General features: G+C 34.2%; 1 protein-coding gene and 1 long non-coding RNA gene across 2 annotated transcripts; one reads left to right on the top strand and one right to left on the bottom strand.

Annotated features, from left to right (window-relative positions):
* The first annotated feature begins 3,619 nt into the window (after positions 1-3,619).
* Positions 3,620-4,701, top strand: LOC110881724 (tumor rejection antigen P815A-like). Its single transcript, XM_022129897.1, has 3 exons — positions 3,620-3,761; positions 3,863-4,137; positions 4,357-4,701. The coding sequence occupies exons 1-3, from the start codon at positions 3,620-3,622 to the stop codon at positions 4,699-4,701; spliced, it is 762 nt and encodes a 253-aa protein (XP_021985589.1).
* Positions 4,702-9,721: 5,020 nt separating this feature from the next.
* LOC110885122 lies at positions 9,722-14,367 on the bottom strand. Its single transcript, XR_002561879.2, has 9 exons — positions 14,183-14,367; positions 13,729-13,820; positions 13,174-13,451; positions 12,941-13,074; positions 12,678-12,747; positions 12,402-12,586; positions 11,634-11,784; positions 10,757-11,169; positions 9,722-9,973 (listed from the first exon to the last, which is right to left on the bottom strand). It is a non-coding gene; the product is annotated as an uncharacterized LOC110885122 (long non-coding RNA).
* Between the last annotated feature and the right edge of the window lie 394 nt (positions 14,368-14,761).

Genomic DNA, 14,761 nt, shown 5'->3' with positions numbered 1-14,761 from the left:
AGTTGAAATGACGAGCCAAGAAGTATCAACTTCAATATATGTTTCATTTGTGCTTTCAAAGCCGCATTATCTTTTCGCAACTTCTCATTAGCTTCTTCTTGTCTTCGCCAACGCTCATCCTCAACATCCCTATTTACATTAGGGAATACCTCGGGTGTTACACTTTTCAAAACTCGTCCAACGCCCCGTAAATGAGAATGCCGAGTCCCTAAAGCTTTTTTAAGACACCCAACTTGATCAACCGCCATTTCATCCTCCCTGAGCATGGCAATGATCTATTATACTCTTCATCAATGTTTTCATACATTAAACAGTAAAATATACATACATCAAATGCTTTACGAAAATCCGGCAGCATAACACTATAAAATAGATAACCAGTCTGTTACAATAATAGCAATAATATCCAGCTTTTGAAAGTTTCAATCAACTTATACTAACTAATATTGTACAACAGCCTTATTCAAAAGTTATATCCCATAACAAACGCGGATACTGACTCGCGTATTCATAATTTGACAAGTGGAGTTTCCGGGTTATAATTTTCACGAGTTAGGGCGTTTAAAACACAACTACAACATATATATAGGATGGTGGAGTGCATTTTCTAGATTATGACCCGACCCATTTTTGTATCCTTAAATTACAAATTACAATTTACAAGTTTATATGGGTAAAAAATGATACAACTTACCCAAGCATGTCTTGCATTGTTGTTAATCCATTTGCTTTTCTGACAATGCATTTCTTTCCAACCTTTAACATAGCGGGCTAGCCCGGTTTCTTTAACCTGTAAACAAAAATACTATTGTTTAGATTTCAAACAATTGTTATCACATCTTCTAATAATGCTAATTTTTTACCTCTTTGTGTCGCCTATTGGAAAGAGATTGACTCCCGTGATAACTTCCATAAAGTTGTTTTGCTCTGTTTGCCTTATTTTTTTCAAATCGATTCATATACTCGGGAGTTGTGAACAACCCATCAATGAGCTTACACCACGCTTCTAGATTCGTTCACTCAGGGAGGTGTCCCTTTGCCTCTTCAACATCTTTATAACCTCCATGCTTATCAAAATGTTTTTTCATTCATGCCTTTCTGTCCTTGAAACGATTTACACATTCTACTTGTATCCCTTCCTTGATTGCATCCTAGTGCTTCGTATTTTGGAAACCTTTTATATCAAAATAGTGCTCCCAAATGAAGAAATCAGAAAAAAAAACAAACTGAATGTTACTAAATTGAAATAAAAACATTAAATCGTAATGTGATCCAGCTCTTATCACTTGTCGTTACTGTCACATTATATATTTTTAAATATTCTACCATATATATATATATATATATATATATATATATATATATATATATAGGGTAGGGCTAGATAGAAAACCCTATATATATAAAAAACCCGAGAAAACCCAAGCTCCCGACATTTTTTTTTTTTGAAAAAAATAACACATGTAATATACATGTTTTTAAGACTTTTGGGCCAAAAAAATCAAAAAAGCGCCGAAGGGATATTTTTTTAAAAAAAAAACAAGTTTCAGCAATTTTCAGCGAAATTATGTCTTTTTTGCTTAACACGTGTTAGGAGCTGAAATTTGTTTATTTTTTTTAAAAAAATCCCTTCGGCGCTTTTTTGTTTTTTTTGGCCCAAAAGACTCTAAAACATGTATATTACATGTGTAATTTTTTTCAAAAAAAAAATTGTCGGGAGGTTGGGTAAAAATGGCTTCCCATTTGGGTTTCCAGAATTTTCTAAGAATTTTAGGGTTTTTTATCTAGCATTATCCTATATATATATATATATATATATATATATATATATATATATATATATATATATATATATATATATATATATATATATATATATATATATATATAGTGTCAGGATTTAGAGAAAACGGGGGAAAGTGTGAGAACGGTGAGAACGGTTATGGATCGTCAGATCAAAATAGTCTATAACTAGATGGCGCGGTGGCGTTTTCATAAATAACATAAACTTTTTAAAGTGGGCGCGCTTCCATAAGGGCAAAAAGGTAAACGTTCATCTACAAAACACATCAAAGCGTGACCGAAACATATATACTTCCCAGAGAAACCTCCCCAAAACCAACGTAAAACGCAAAACCCTAGAAAACGCAAAACAACAAAAACTATGACGTCGAAAGATCAAACCAGATCCAGGGGCAAAAAACATAGTGAGTTAACTTCGATTTACATTGTGCTAGTTTATGCTGCTTTTGGCGTTCTAATTTTAACAATAAATTTGCAGTTTCTACGAGTGTGGAAGGGGAAGGGTCATCTGCTTCAAAACGCCAAAAACCCAACGAGCAACGAAAGAAGACAACAAGAGGACATGGTACAGATTGTTACTTTTTGTGATGTTGTAAATACACTTTGATACTTTGTTACCAAACGCCAAAATTTGTATCGTTTGTTTAACAATGTTAAAATGTATGAGAACGAAATTTTACATATATAATTTGTGTTATTAAACGCCATGAATCATATGTCATTGTCTTATTGAAAAAACATATATCATTTGTGTGTTACTAATCGCCAAAACATGTATCGTTTGATAGCTTTGTTACTAAACGCCAAAACATGTATTGTTTGTGTTATAAACGCCATGTATCATCTGTTATTGTCTTATTCAACATCTATCATCTGTGATCGATTTATGATACGCCATACATGTATCATTTTTATGTTATTAAAATCCATAAAATAGAACTCCATGAAATCATTTTTATAGGCGAAGAGACGTTGAGATTGAGAATAAATGTCCACACTGGCAAGGCCCATAACGCCAATAAGAGGAAAGCATTAAGTCAGAATGTTGAGGTTTAGGAAGAACCATATCATGAGTTCAGTGGGGCGGCTAGGGTTTTGTCAAGAGTAAAACCTACAAACTTGACTGGTTGGTTTATGAATCTAAGCCAAAATCAAAGACAGGCAGTACACCAAATGGGGTTTGGTGTTACACTAAAGTTGAAAATAGACACCATACTGACAATGCTTGGGTACTGGTTAATTGAAAATTACAATGAAAAGACAAACACCCTAAATGTTGGCAACCATACCGTACATATGAATAACGAATTGATAAACTCTTTAACGGGTATACTTAATGGAAGGGTGACCGTGAACATGAAAAAAAGACCAACAACTAAAGACCAGGTGGTGGCTGAGTGGAAAGCACAGTTCGAAGGGTTTGACTGGGTTAACAGACCAAGTGTGAAGCTCTACTTTGAGGACATTTTACCTGTGATGCATGACTTCGGGAGAGACTTCTGCCTAAATTTCCTTGTAGCATTCTTCACTATAATGGGGCATGCAAGTGATAATGCAGTCATCAACAAACAATTATTGCACAACGTTAAACCAAACATTGAAATAAACTAAATGAACTGATGTGGTTATATCATCCAATGCTTGCAACATGCCAAAACCGCATGGTCTCCAACAAAGCATTACACAGGGCTGTTGATCATACTTACGGTAAGAATAAAATTTTCCTATATAACATATATCATTTGTGTGTAATTAAAACGCCAAAAATATCTGTCATTTGAAAAATCTATTTTGCTACAGCTTGCCTTGGTGAACGATGCTTGCAAAATGGGACAGAAAAGAAGGATACCCAATTGAGTGGGTTACAACAGATACTCTTGAGTTGTTTGAGGGTGCAATGGCAGAACGCCTTGTTCGCAATGAAGTAAAAAGGAAAACGGTTAAAAAGGCTAAGAAAGGCACACCCAAAATAACAAGAAAAATGCAGGTTGTTGTTGTTGATGATGAAGCTGATGTGATGATGTTGAGAATGAAGATGAAGATGATGTTGAGAATGAAGATGAAGATGATGTTGACAATGTTGACGACCATGCTGATAAGGATGATGATGAGTTTGATGATGATGATGGTTTTGATTATGATGATCATTATGATTATGCTGGGCTCCACCCTAATGTGCAAAACGCCATGCACATCAATGATGAAAATGAGAATGAGAATGAAGATAATGAGGATGAAGAGGCTTCACTTCAAAGGATGGTGAATGTGGATAGAGAAAGCCGGGAAATGATGTTTGAAGTTTCTGCATCAGGGAACCATGCTCTTGTCAGAGGAGTAACATAGTATGACAACATTTTTGTTGATGAAGAAGAACAAAACAATGAAACTGAAGAGGCATGTTGTTCAAATAATAAATTTAATAAAAACCACAAAACGCCATGATTAATAAAATCCTTTTTTTAATTTAACAGGAAATGGCTAATAAATTGGACAGGCATACAAAGAATTAGAAGACTGTTACAATAAAATGAGCACATTGTCAAAACATCAAAGACTGAATACCCAAATAGCCTCCTGGTACACATTAAATTAGAGACCATCTCAAAGTTTGTTGATGAAAACGCCAAGGAAGTGCCAGCTGAAAGAGAACAAGGTAAATATGAAACTGAGGTTGAAAATGAGGTGGTATTAGGAGGTGAAAATGAAGAAGAAGGGGAGAAGGAGATGGCTGGAATAGAAAACGCCATTGAAATGGAAACAGTTGATGAAAACGCCAATGAAGTTGAAAATGAAGGAGAAGGAGAAGGAGGAGGTGAAAATGAAGAAGAAGGGGAGAAGGAGATGCTTGGAATAGAAAACGCCATTGAAGTGGAAACAGTTGATGAAAACGCCAATTAATTTGAAAATGAAGGAGAAGGAGAAGGAGAAGGAAAAGGGGAAGGAGAAGGAAAAGGAGAAAAGGAAGGTGAAGCAGAAGGGGAAGGAGAAGGGGATGGACAAGGAGAAGGAGAAGGGGATACGAGAGTAGAAAAAGAAAGGAATATGGCTAGAGAACAAAACGCCGAACCCTCAACTGCTACAACAGCCCCAATATATGATGATGGGAATACTATATTATCAGATGAAGATATAAACGAAAACGATATTGAGAGATGGAGTTGTGATTTCAAGACACTTGAATATCACATTTCCAGATACAATGGGGAAAAATAATTAAAAAGAATATTGCTGAGGTTTTGGAGCTGCCTGGACAAGATCTAAAACAAATGATTGATATAAAAGAAGGTCTAGATTATTCAAAGATGGTGGATGAAGCAATTAAAGCAATAAAAAAACGTTTGCAACCTGCTGAAGAGACCCCAAAAATGCCTGTATTTGATAAGATACCAAACATCCCCCCAACAGAAACACAATACAGTTAGGCGTTCATCACTGAACTAAAAAAAACTGAAGGGGAGATGGTAAACAAAAGTGTTGACCAACAAGGTGCAGTGTTTGATAAAACGCCATATGAGGAGCCACCATCTACAGTTGGGAAAAACCTCTAAGAAACTTTTGACAAGGAAGAGACACCTAATAAACCCCAAAATGAAAACGCCATCAACACATCACAACCAAAAATGCCAAACAGGTCAGATGTGCAGGAGAAGGGTGATGAGGACAAAACTCCAGACATCACAAAGTTGATGCAAGAAAATACAATTTAAACCCTAAAGAGCTGCCTGGTGATGAAAAAGCTGATAAAGATGATGAAGAAGATGAAAATATAAAAAAAAAGACCGTGGGTGAAAAGGAGAAGAGAGATAAGAAATTGAGTAGGGCATGTTTGTCACCTTATGTAAGGAGGCAAGTGGTTATACATGAACCAAGGACGAACCATGAAAATAACGTTGCCACATACATCTTCACTGGATGCGGGGAATACGAGTATGTACACTTCTCTCAAAATAAGACGTCAAACTTTCCATTTATCACGTTTACTTGAATATGCATGTAAAAACGCTCAAAACGCCATGTATTATAATAGAATGAGTTTGTATAACTAAAATGCCAAATGATGTTTTTTTTAGGACTGAGGTGTTCAAGATGGGAGAAAAGTTTCTCATGAGGGTGATTTGTGAGAGCATAAAACCAGGATTTCATTCACACGTCTCAATTATTCTATGTTGGGCACATATCCTGAACTATGAAGAAAGATACAAGGCTCCAGAATCACCCTCAAGGTTATTTTGCACAGAATTAATGCTGGTAACTCTTTTGCTATATTTAATTGATGAAATTATATTAGGACATTGATTTGTTGTTTAAAATGTGGTACTCAATATTACAGAATACTCCGACATATGACAAAAAAACGAAAGTAAATTTACGATACAAAGAATTCAACAGAAACATGGAAACTGTTCTGAAAAATGCCCGTTTCAAAGGAGACCAGAAGATAAAACCATCAAAGATTATGAACTGGTCTTCGTGCCAATTATATGGGCAAGACATTTCTATGTTGTCTGCTTCAACATAAAACACGAAAGAGTTGGTGTATTGGATAACAGCGGTAACCGGGATGACCTCAACATTAAAAACAAGTATGATGGATGGGTGGGAAGGTTGGTAAGTATCTTAAAAAGTTTGGATATAGGAACTATGTTGACAAAACGCCAAACTAATATATGCAAAAAAATGTGAAACTGCATCATTGTGCTTTTGCAAACTACTTGCGTCTTAAAAAACACCCAAAGCATAAGATGATGACCAAGGCGGAGATTGTCAGACAAAAGATGGATTAGTGGACAACGTCTAACGTGGTCGATTGTGGGGTTTTCACAATGAGGCATATGGAAACATACATGGGGGATATAGCTGATTGGAGAAGTGGTTTGGCAAAAGAAGATGCCCCAAATCAACTACAGCAGAGGAAACTAAATGAACTGAGGGCAAAATACATTGTAAAAATCCTCCTTCATAGTGAAAATGAAATCAGAACATGATTGACAAAATCTGTAACAAAATTCTTGGCTTTAGGGGGGAAAATACGTGAAATGTATAAAACAGCGAACAAGAGAATAGCACAAAGGATGGAATATTATGTAGATTAGTTTAAAATGCCATGGATTGTATAATTTTAATGTTGAATAATGAGTTTTGCTTTTTAGATTATTGCATCTACATGTTTCATTGTATGATTTTCGATAATATTTATGCAAATCAATGAAAACGCCATGATTAGAATAATTAATAAATAGTAACCATTTAAACATAAAGAGCATTAAAAAGGGTTAAAAACTAAATTAAAACAAGTAAAAAACGCAAAAACGCCATATCTGTTGGATATCAATAGAACGCCATTCAAAGATAAACACCATTTGTAAAAAAATACTTTTTAAAAAACGACATGTTAAACTAGCATAACACGATGAAAACGCCATTTCTATTAATTTTTTTTTTTTTTTTGGAACGAAATCATAACGCCATTATTTAGCGGGACGTGGACAATGACAATCGTACCCCTGCACATAAGAACGGTGAGAACGCTTATCAATCGTCCGATCAAAACAATCTATGGACTAGATTGGCGCGGTGGCATTTTCGTAAATAACATCAATTTTATTCCGTGGACGCGCTTCAATAAGGGTAAAAGCGTCTTTTGACTACTCCAAACAAAACGCCATCTCATGAAAATAAAGCGCCAAACAAAAATCACATAACATTCTGCTAAAAAACGCCATTAGATATAAAACGCCAAACTTAATTATAGTAAAATCCCGCCTAAAAAAACCGCCAAAAAATCCTATATATACAACAACTCATACCTTCAATTAAAAAACACAAACAAAAACCCCAAACGCTAAATTTAATATATACCATTCGATTCGACTGATAAACGCCAGAAAACCTAAAAATCAAATATATTGCTGTCAATAAAATGTAGCTGTAAGGTGTGGACAACATTGTCAGTTATCTTTCTTAACTGAGGATTAACAAAGTTATCCAACACCATACAACAACACTTTATTGATTTTAGCATGATCAAATTTACAGTTTTAATATGGTTTATTTTGGGGCGTTCTTTTTCCCGGTAAAACGCCAAAAAAGATAACATTTTGGCTGAAAGAGTGTGAACTCAATAACATTTTGCTGCATGAGATGGACAAAAAATATAGAAAAAGGGGCTGATTCCATACGAAAGTCAAACAGCCAGTGAAGATGCTTCAAAAGAAGAAACAGACTGGTGACAGTGAAGATTTGAAGATCAAATATTTTTTTGTTTAATTTTCTTTTTCAGTTGACTGTTATTTAATTAACAACGCCATATCTAATAAAACGCCAAAAAGGCAAATGTCTTACACCTTTGACGTTTATCAAAATATCATAAAATTAATTTGGACAAGTATTATAAAAAAAAAACTTTTTTTATGTATTCTTTTTTTATTTTCTTTTGAGTTGGTTGTAGTATAATAAAAACGCCATATATAATAAAATCGCCAAAACAGCCAAAATGCTTCTTTAAACGATTTCATCCCGTTAAACGCCCCCCCCCCCCCCCCCCCAAAAAAACTCCAAAACTATAACAAAATTAGTTTGAAAAAACTATTATAAAAAACCTAAAAAAATAAAAAAAATAAAAAAACAAACCTTAAAAATATAACTAGAAACAGTAACTTCAAATCAGAAAAACTGAATATTGGGAAATTTATTATATTAGAATCTAAAACGCCAAACTTGAAAGATGGGACGTGTTACAGACTTCAGAGATAAAGCCTGTCAAAAACAATAATTACAAACAGTAACTGAAAAGACGTATACTTTATTATAATAACGCACCGCCTAACTTAGGCGCCAAAAAGAGATCCTATAAAATGATACATCTCAGCAACTTCCATTTTGACCAAACAAAAAAAAAAAAAAAAAAAACAAACGCCAATACTACTAAATACCACTCACTGTAAAATGCAAAAAAAAAAAAAAAAAAAAAAATCAAAGATGGCTAATATGCTTTCTTGGATATTCAGTATTGTTATTTGTCAAGTTTCACTGAATGAATTGTTAGCGAAGGCGAGTAACTCAAAAAGATTTTGCTGCATGAGATGGACAAAATTTCAAGAAAAAAATACTAATGCCAGTTATATGGCATTTTGTATTTTTTGTTCTTGAAGAAGGCTTGGATGAGGACAAGAGATCAATGACAATGAAGAGTGGGATGATGATAAAGATGAAGATCAACATGAAGAAAAAGCGAAAAACTCACCCACACTTCATAGATCTATGTCCCCAAACAGCCACAAAAAAGCAACTTCAACAGACGAGCAGGCAAAAAAATCAAACCTATGGGTTTGTTAAGTTTTACATAAAACGCCATATTTTGGTGTCAGTTCTTGTACTATTAAAGAACAAAGAGACTGATGACAATGAATATTGTGAAGAGAGATCCGATTGAAAATTTTAATTTATTTTATTCGCTTGTATTTTTTTTTCTACTGGGGGCTGAAATATATTCCAACAACTAGTGATACTACCCGCGAATTTCGCAGTGTTGAAAAATGATATGTTTGTTACTTTTAAAAACAAAATACGTTGTTGATCATAAAGAATCTGTACGCATGATCATAAAGACCGTGAATGTCTAAACAAAAAAAATGCCGATAAAACATTAACAACATTAAACATATAATAAACTAACTTGTATTATACGATTACAACCGTCTACGTCAATAAAGCATAACAAAAGTCAGTCATTATGTTCACCAACTACCAACATAACCATCAAAACAAAGTTATTAATAAAGTTTTATGTTACTTATCGTAAACGAACTGTACGCATGAACTTATTATGGCAATCTGAATTTAAAGATTAAAATAAAATGAAGTATCGTACTAAAATATAACGAAATATGTTCAACTTGAATCATATCATACAATCCAATAACACTAAACCTATTGTAAACAATTGATATGAAAGAAAATATATTAATAACAAATAAAAAAATTAGTAAAAACTCTTGAATAGCTGCTTCAACCACACTCACATGCAAATCATGCCTCATCGCCGTATGCATAACGATAATGACCATTTTATCATGCGGTAATGAACCAACATAAGGAGCATATGCCTCTTGTTGCTTTTAGTATGAGTCTGGCTCCTCTTCAATTTCCTCGCTTAATAGCTAAAACCAACCTAAAACATGTACTACTTGTTAGGTATCAATAATAATGCAATAAAAATCATTTATAAACAATAATTGCCTATTACATGTAATATGTTATAGACCCATGTATTACACGGGTTGAATTTTAATTAACATGTTACATCCCACACCCAGACCCCTCTTCTCCGATGGATTTTACTGGGTATGGTTGTTGTCTAATTTGGTAAGTAAGTGTGTAATAGATATATGTAAAAGCGTAAGTACTTACTTTATGTTTTTGTTGGATGTATGTGTTGGTCACTTTTTGGGACTGTGCTACGAAATGAGAAACATTGATCATAATAATCACATCATGCTCATTAAATTTTTCCTTTTTCCCAGCAGTAACTAAATATTAAAATCATGTCTCAAAATATACTTTTAATTAACTTTCAACCAGTTAGACCCATTCGACCCATTCCTCTTTAAGCTTCTTTTTGTACCCATTTCACCATACCCATTTGTATATAAGTAAACAGGTCAAAACTACACATGTTTGTATTCAGTCTCAAACTAATGTAGCTAAGTTCCTTTTTTTTTTTTTGGCAAAATGTTGCTGCTCAACAAACTAAAGCGTACGTATGGTATCCTCATATATAGTGACACAGATAGCCTCTATTGTATAAGATGTTTACAAAAAATTATCTCTTTTAACAAAACAAAGTACATATTCTCCATTAAGTTAAAAATCCTAAAAAAAACAATTAAAGATAAAAAAGATGGTAAAAAAGAAAAGATTCCAACTATAAACAACATATATGTGATTGTCTGACCTTAGATTATCGGGATGTGGAGGGGCTTGGGTTGGGAGCATTGCTCGACACGTGGCAGGTGTGGGCTCCACCAGTCCACACCCAAAAAACTGGGGTGTGGAAGGGGCGTGGCCAGGCCGGCGTTGAGGTGCCATGTGGCACCTTGCTAAATGGTCATCAACACCCAGCCAACCATTGTCAGCCACATCACCCCAGGCCAGCGCCCCACGTCAAGCAGGCAACGCCCACCAAAATGCCGACCCAGGGTGGAGCACCTGGCATTAAAGGGCCGAAACGCCCACACCCACCAGTCTTAGCCTTAGTTCTGATACATCACATGGTTGAAGACTTTCCAACCTTTTAAAGAAAATAGCTTCTCTAGTTGGTGCAGTTGCTGAACGCTTGCGCCGCCAAGGTTGTTGCCCATAAGCCGCCTACACCATAAACACAAAAACTATAACAAAAATCATATATACCCAAAGATTGCATTACTTAATAAAATGTTCCCATCTTAGAAGAAACTGATCAAACGAAAATGTCTTCATAAAGGCTTCTACCCCAAATTTTGATCTATATATATTAAAATTTTCGAAGCCTTTTAAGTTTAAGGGGCTTTTAAAATAAAATGGGCTTAAAGACTTTATTCTTTTATTTAACAAAATATAATGTGTTGGGCGACCCAAGCGCGTTATACTTTTTTCCATAAAACACCCCTTTTTGACATAATCTGAACTCCATGTGAATCTTGAAAACACGAACCAAATATAATTCGCTAACTAAACCCCTTTTAAACAAACGATAAAATCAAAAACTAAACATAGTCCATCAAAAACCTTGTTCAAACATGGTTCATATGGTTCAAAAAAGAATGTTAGAATGATAATGAAAGAAATCCAACTCTTGACAAAGCTTCCAACATGAATCCATCAATTCCCAAAACGTCCAATGATCATTGTTCCATCTCATTACTTCCACAACTGCTTGAATTGGTATCCCTGTTTTGCAACACCGTTGTCTCCTTCTTTCTCGAATGGTCACCGCAAGGTAGCCTACATCTAGGACAAAAATATTATGTAAATGGGTCGATTTGATTTATGTTTTATTTGTACTAAACAAACAAAAAAACATTAGCTAAAAAAGAAACGGGTCAATTGGTAAAATGAATGAAAAGTTGTGATAAAGTGTGCATACATCATCAAAAAAGTTATATATTAATATAAAACAAATACCATTAGCTGAAAATGAAAAGGAAACAGGTCAAACAAATAAAAGTTGTGATAAATTGCATGTCAACAAAAAAATTCCTTTTAATTGAAAAAATTATAAGTTGTGATAAATTGCATGCACTATCGACAAAATTATATTTTTATTGAAATGCTGAAACATTAGCTCAAAAAGAAACGGGTCAAATAGTCAAACAAAGGTCAAACGTAGCAATAGGTTTGATAGAGGGCATACATCATCGAAAAAAATAATTTTCGAATGTAAAATGAACTATTAGCCGAAGAAATGGGTAAATTGGTCAAACGAATCAAAATATATTTTTGTAATTGTTAGTAAATCAAAAAATTTAAACAAAAAGTGCATTAGGTCAACCCAAATCGACCCAACCTTGGTTCCTAGTTTTGACCAAGTCTTGTTTTGACCCACTTCCAGTTTTGCATACCTCAACTGAAGTGTTGTTTCTGAATCGGTGTTATCGGATCCATAGTAGCATACGGTATCCAGGCTAACCCGATCATGCTTCGAGTGGGCAGCGCTGCTACTTGGAACAGCAGCAGGAGTGTATTCTAGGAAACCAAGTTGACCAGGTTGTCGAGTCAACGATATGAAGCACTTTAAGTTTTCCATCTTCAGCATACACTTCTGATTGTTAAATATTAAACAAACATTTAACAAAAAAAAAAAAACTTAACAGAATCTGATGCTGTAACGCGATTACCTCTCCTCGAAGAACATCGTTTTCATAAGCAAGTCCAGATTCATCGCATAAAGTATATGAGCATCAAAATCTGAACAATAGAGAAATAACGGAATCATACCTTGGTGTAGACGACATTTGATTATCAGAAATATAACAGATCCAAGATAAAGAAACCTTAGGTGATAACGAACGAAAATCAAATCAACCCATGTAAACTCTAAAACGAAGATCTAATCGGCTCGCAATGAGTTTATTTGGATCCGTATGATACCATTACTTACATTCAAATTATTTTCGATTTGAGAAAGAGAGATACCCCTCCATTCGCCAAGACGATAGCCATGATTGCAGCGGCTTCCATGACTCATGACAATATATTCCACATGAACCCTAAGAACTTGAGAAGCTTACTTTCCTGTTTAAACAATATCAATAGAATTTGAGCTTCAGTATAAAAAAAAAATAATAATATTATTATTATAAAACTAATAATAATCAATAGTTTTGTATCTACATGCTTCTCTTCTAGCTTGTTAGGGCCAAAAGCAGCAAGCCTCCTGTTCCCTTCTTCAGTCGTCAATCCCGTTTTTGTACATTTCAACGTTTCGAATACCTCATCGACTGGTACAATCTCCTGTAATAATAAAAACATAATTTAGTGATAATCTGAGTGAGCACACAAATTCTGTTCTAATTATGAACTGTGACAATATGGATCAGACTTATGCATACAAATCAACTTCCCTCCATTGTCATGCACTCGATTCGATCTAATGGTATAATAGTCAACACCTAGTTTGAAACATAAATGCCTAATCAACTATAATGGTTGCAAGTGATCCACCCATGAAATTAAAGAACATATAACATTGTACTCTTTATGATAGATACTATTTCAGTAATGTATAATCGCCTTGTCGAAAATAAATCCTAAGAAAATTGGGATTTCGTATAGGTTACTGTCAGGTATAGTTTAGAGGTATTAGTTTTGAAAACTATACCAGCAAATGGGTAGATAATACAATAATTGAAAACCCAAAAAAATATTCAAGAGATCATAGTGCTTTACCTGTACATCATTATTATAAAAGAGCAACCGACGAACATCAGATTCCTCAATTCTGGAAACGAACAGTTCAGCTAAAATATCTTCAAGTCAACCTACAATTGTCATGGGGGCTTAGTATTATAAGATGAAACTGAGAAAAAAAAACAATTTTACAGCATTGAGATGGATTTGAAGCAACAATATACAAAGAAAATAATTTATATAGCTGAGTAAACAGAAAAATACAATGCATCTATAGTTAAGACACGGCGGTCTTAATGGAAGGTAGAGGTGGTAGTTAAACCCCCAATTTGTATTAAGAACCAACAATGTATTTACAACAATTTAAGTCATCACAAAACCATGAATAAAAAAATAATTTTTGGTTAAAACCCCACATTTGTATTAAGACCCAATATATTTTTGAACCTAAAGACATTACAACATATCTTATAATCAAAGTATAGCTGATAACCTGAGATTTTTCTTCAGCTTTTGTGAGACAACTCTTTCGGTTGTGCTCCATGAATCAAAGTAAACCCTAGAAAAATCGTGGTCTTTCTCCACCACCGTCTGTATATCATTTTAGATGAAGACATGTAACCCTCAATGAACGTAGTGTCTTTCTCCACGGCAATTAATTCAGCTATGGTTGAAGTAAAATTGTAACACCTCGAAAATTCGTGTCCAATATCATATCGACACGTGTCATGAACTTAAAACGTGTAAAGGATTGAATTAGAGGGACTAAAGTTGACAAACAGAGGAAGTATGTGAATATAAGGGCTCAAAATGTCAACAATAGATAAATATATCTTTTAATAACCCTACAAGATGTTTATACCCTTAAACGAATAAATCATGGATCATACGAAGCTAATTGTGAAAGAAGGTGAGGAATTACAAACTGCAGGGGCTAAATGTGTCAACACGTTTAAAGTATACCTCTGAGTGATCTTTTAGCGGACCCGAAGCTTTGTAATGATAAATTATACTCACAAGAATGTGTGATAAAAATTTCACAAGGTTTCGATTAAGTATGAGAAAGTTATGA

This window comes from Helianthus annuus, chromosome 10 (assembly GCF_002127325.2).
Source record: "Helianthus annuus cultivar XRQ/B chromosome 10, HanXRQr2.0-SUNRISE, whole genome shotgun sequence".
NCBI lineage: Eukaryota > Viridiplantae > Streptophyta > Magnoliopsida > Asterales > Asteraceae > Helianthus > Helianthus annuus.
Note: the sequence above shows the minus strand (reverse complement) of the source record. Positions and strands in the feature narration are given on the sequence as shown.

Bases quoted from the DNA above. Each gene is read 5' to 3' on its own strand.
- LOC110881724 (XM_022129897.1), top strand. From the start codon at position 3,620: ATGCTTGCAAAATGGGACAGAAAAGAAGGATACCCAATTGAGTGGGTT. The intron at 3,762-3,862 runs GCACACCCAAAA...TTGAGAATGAAG, and splicing joins GGTTAAAAAGGCTAAGAAAG to ATGAAGATGATGTTGACAAT. The intron at 4,138-4,356 runs GTAACATAGTAT...AAAACATCAAAG, and splicing joins ACCATGCTCTTGTCAGAGGA to ACTGAATACCCAAATAGCCT.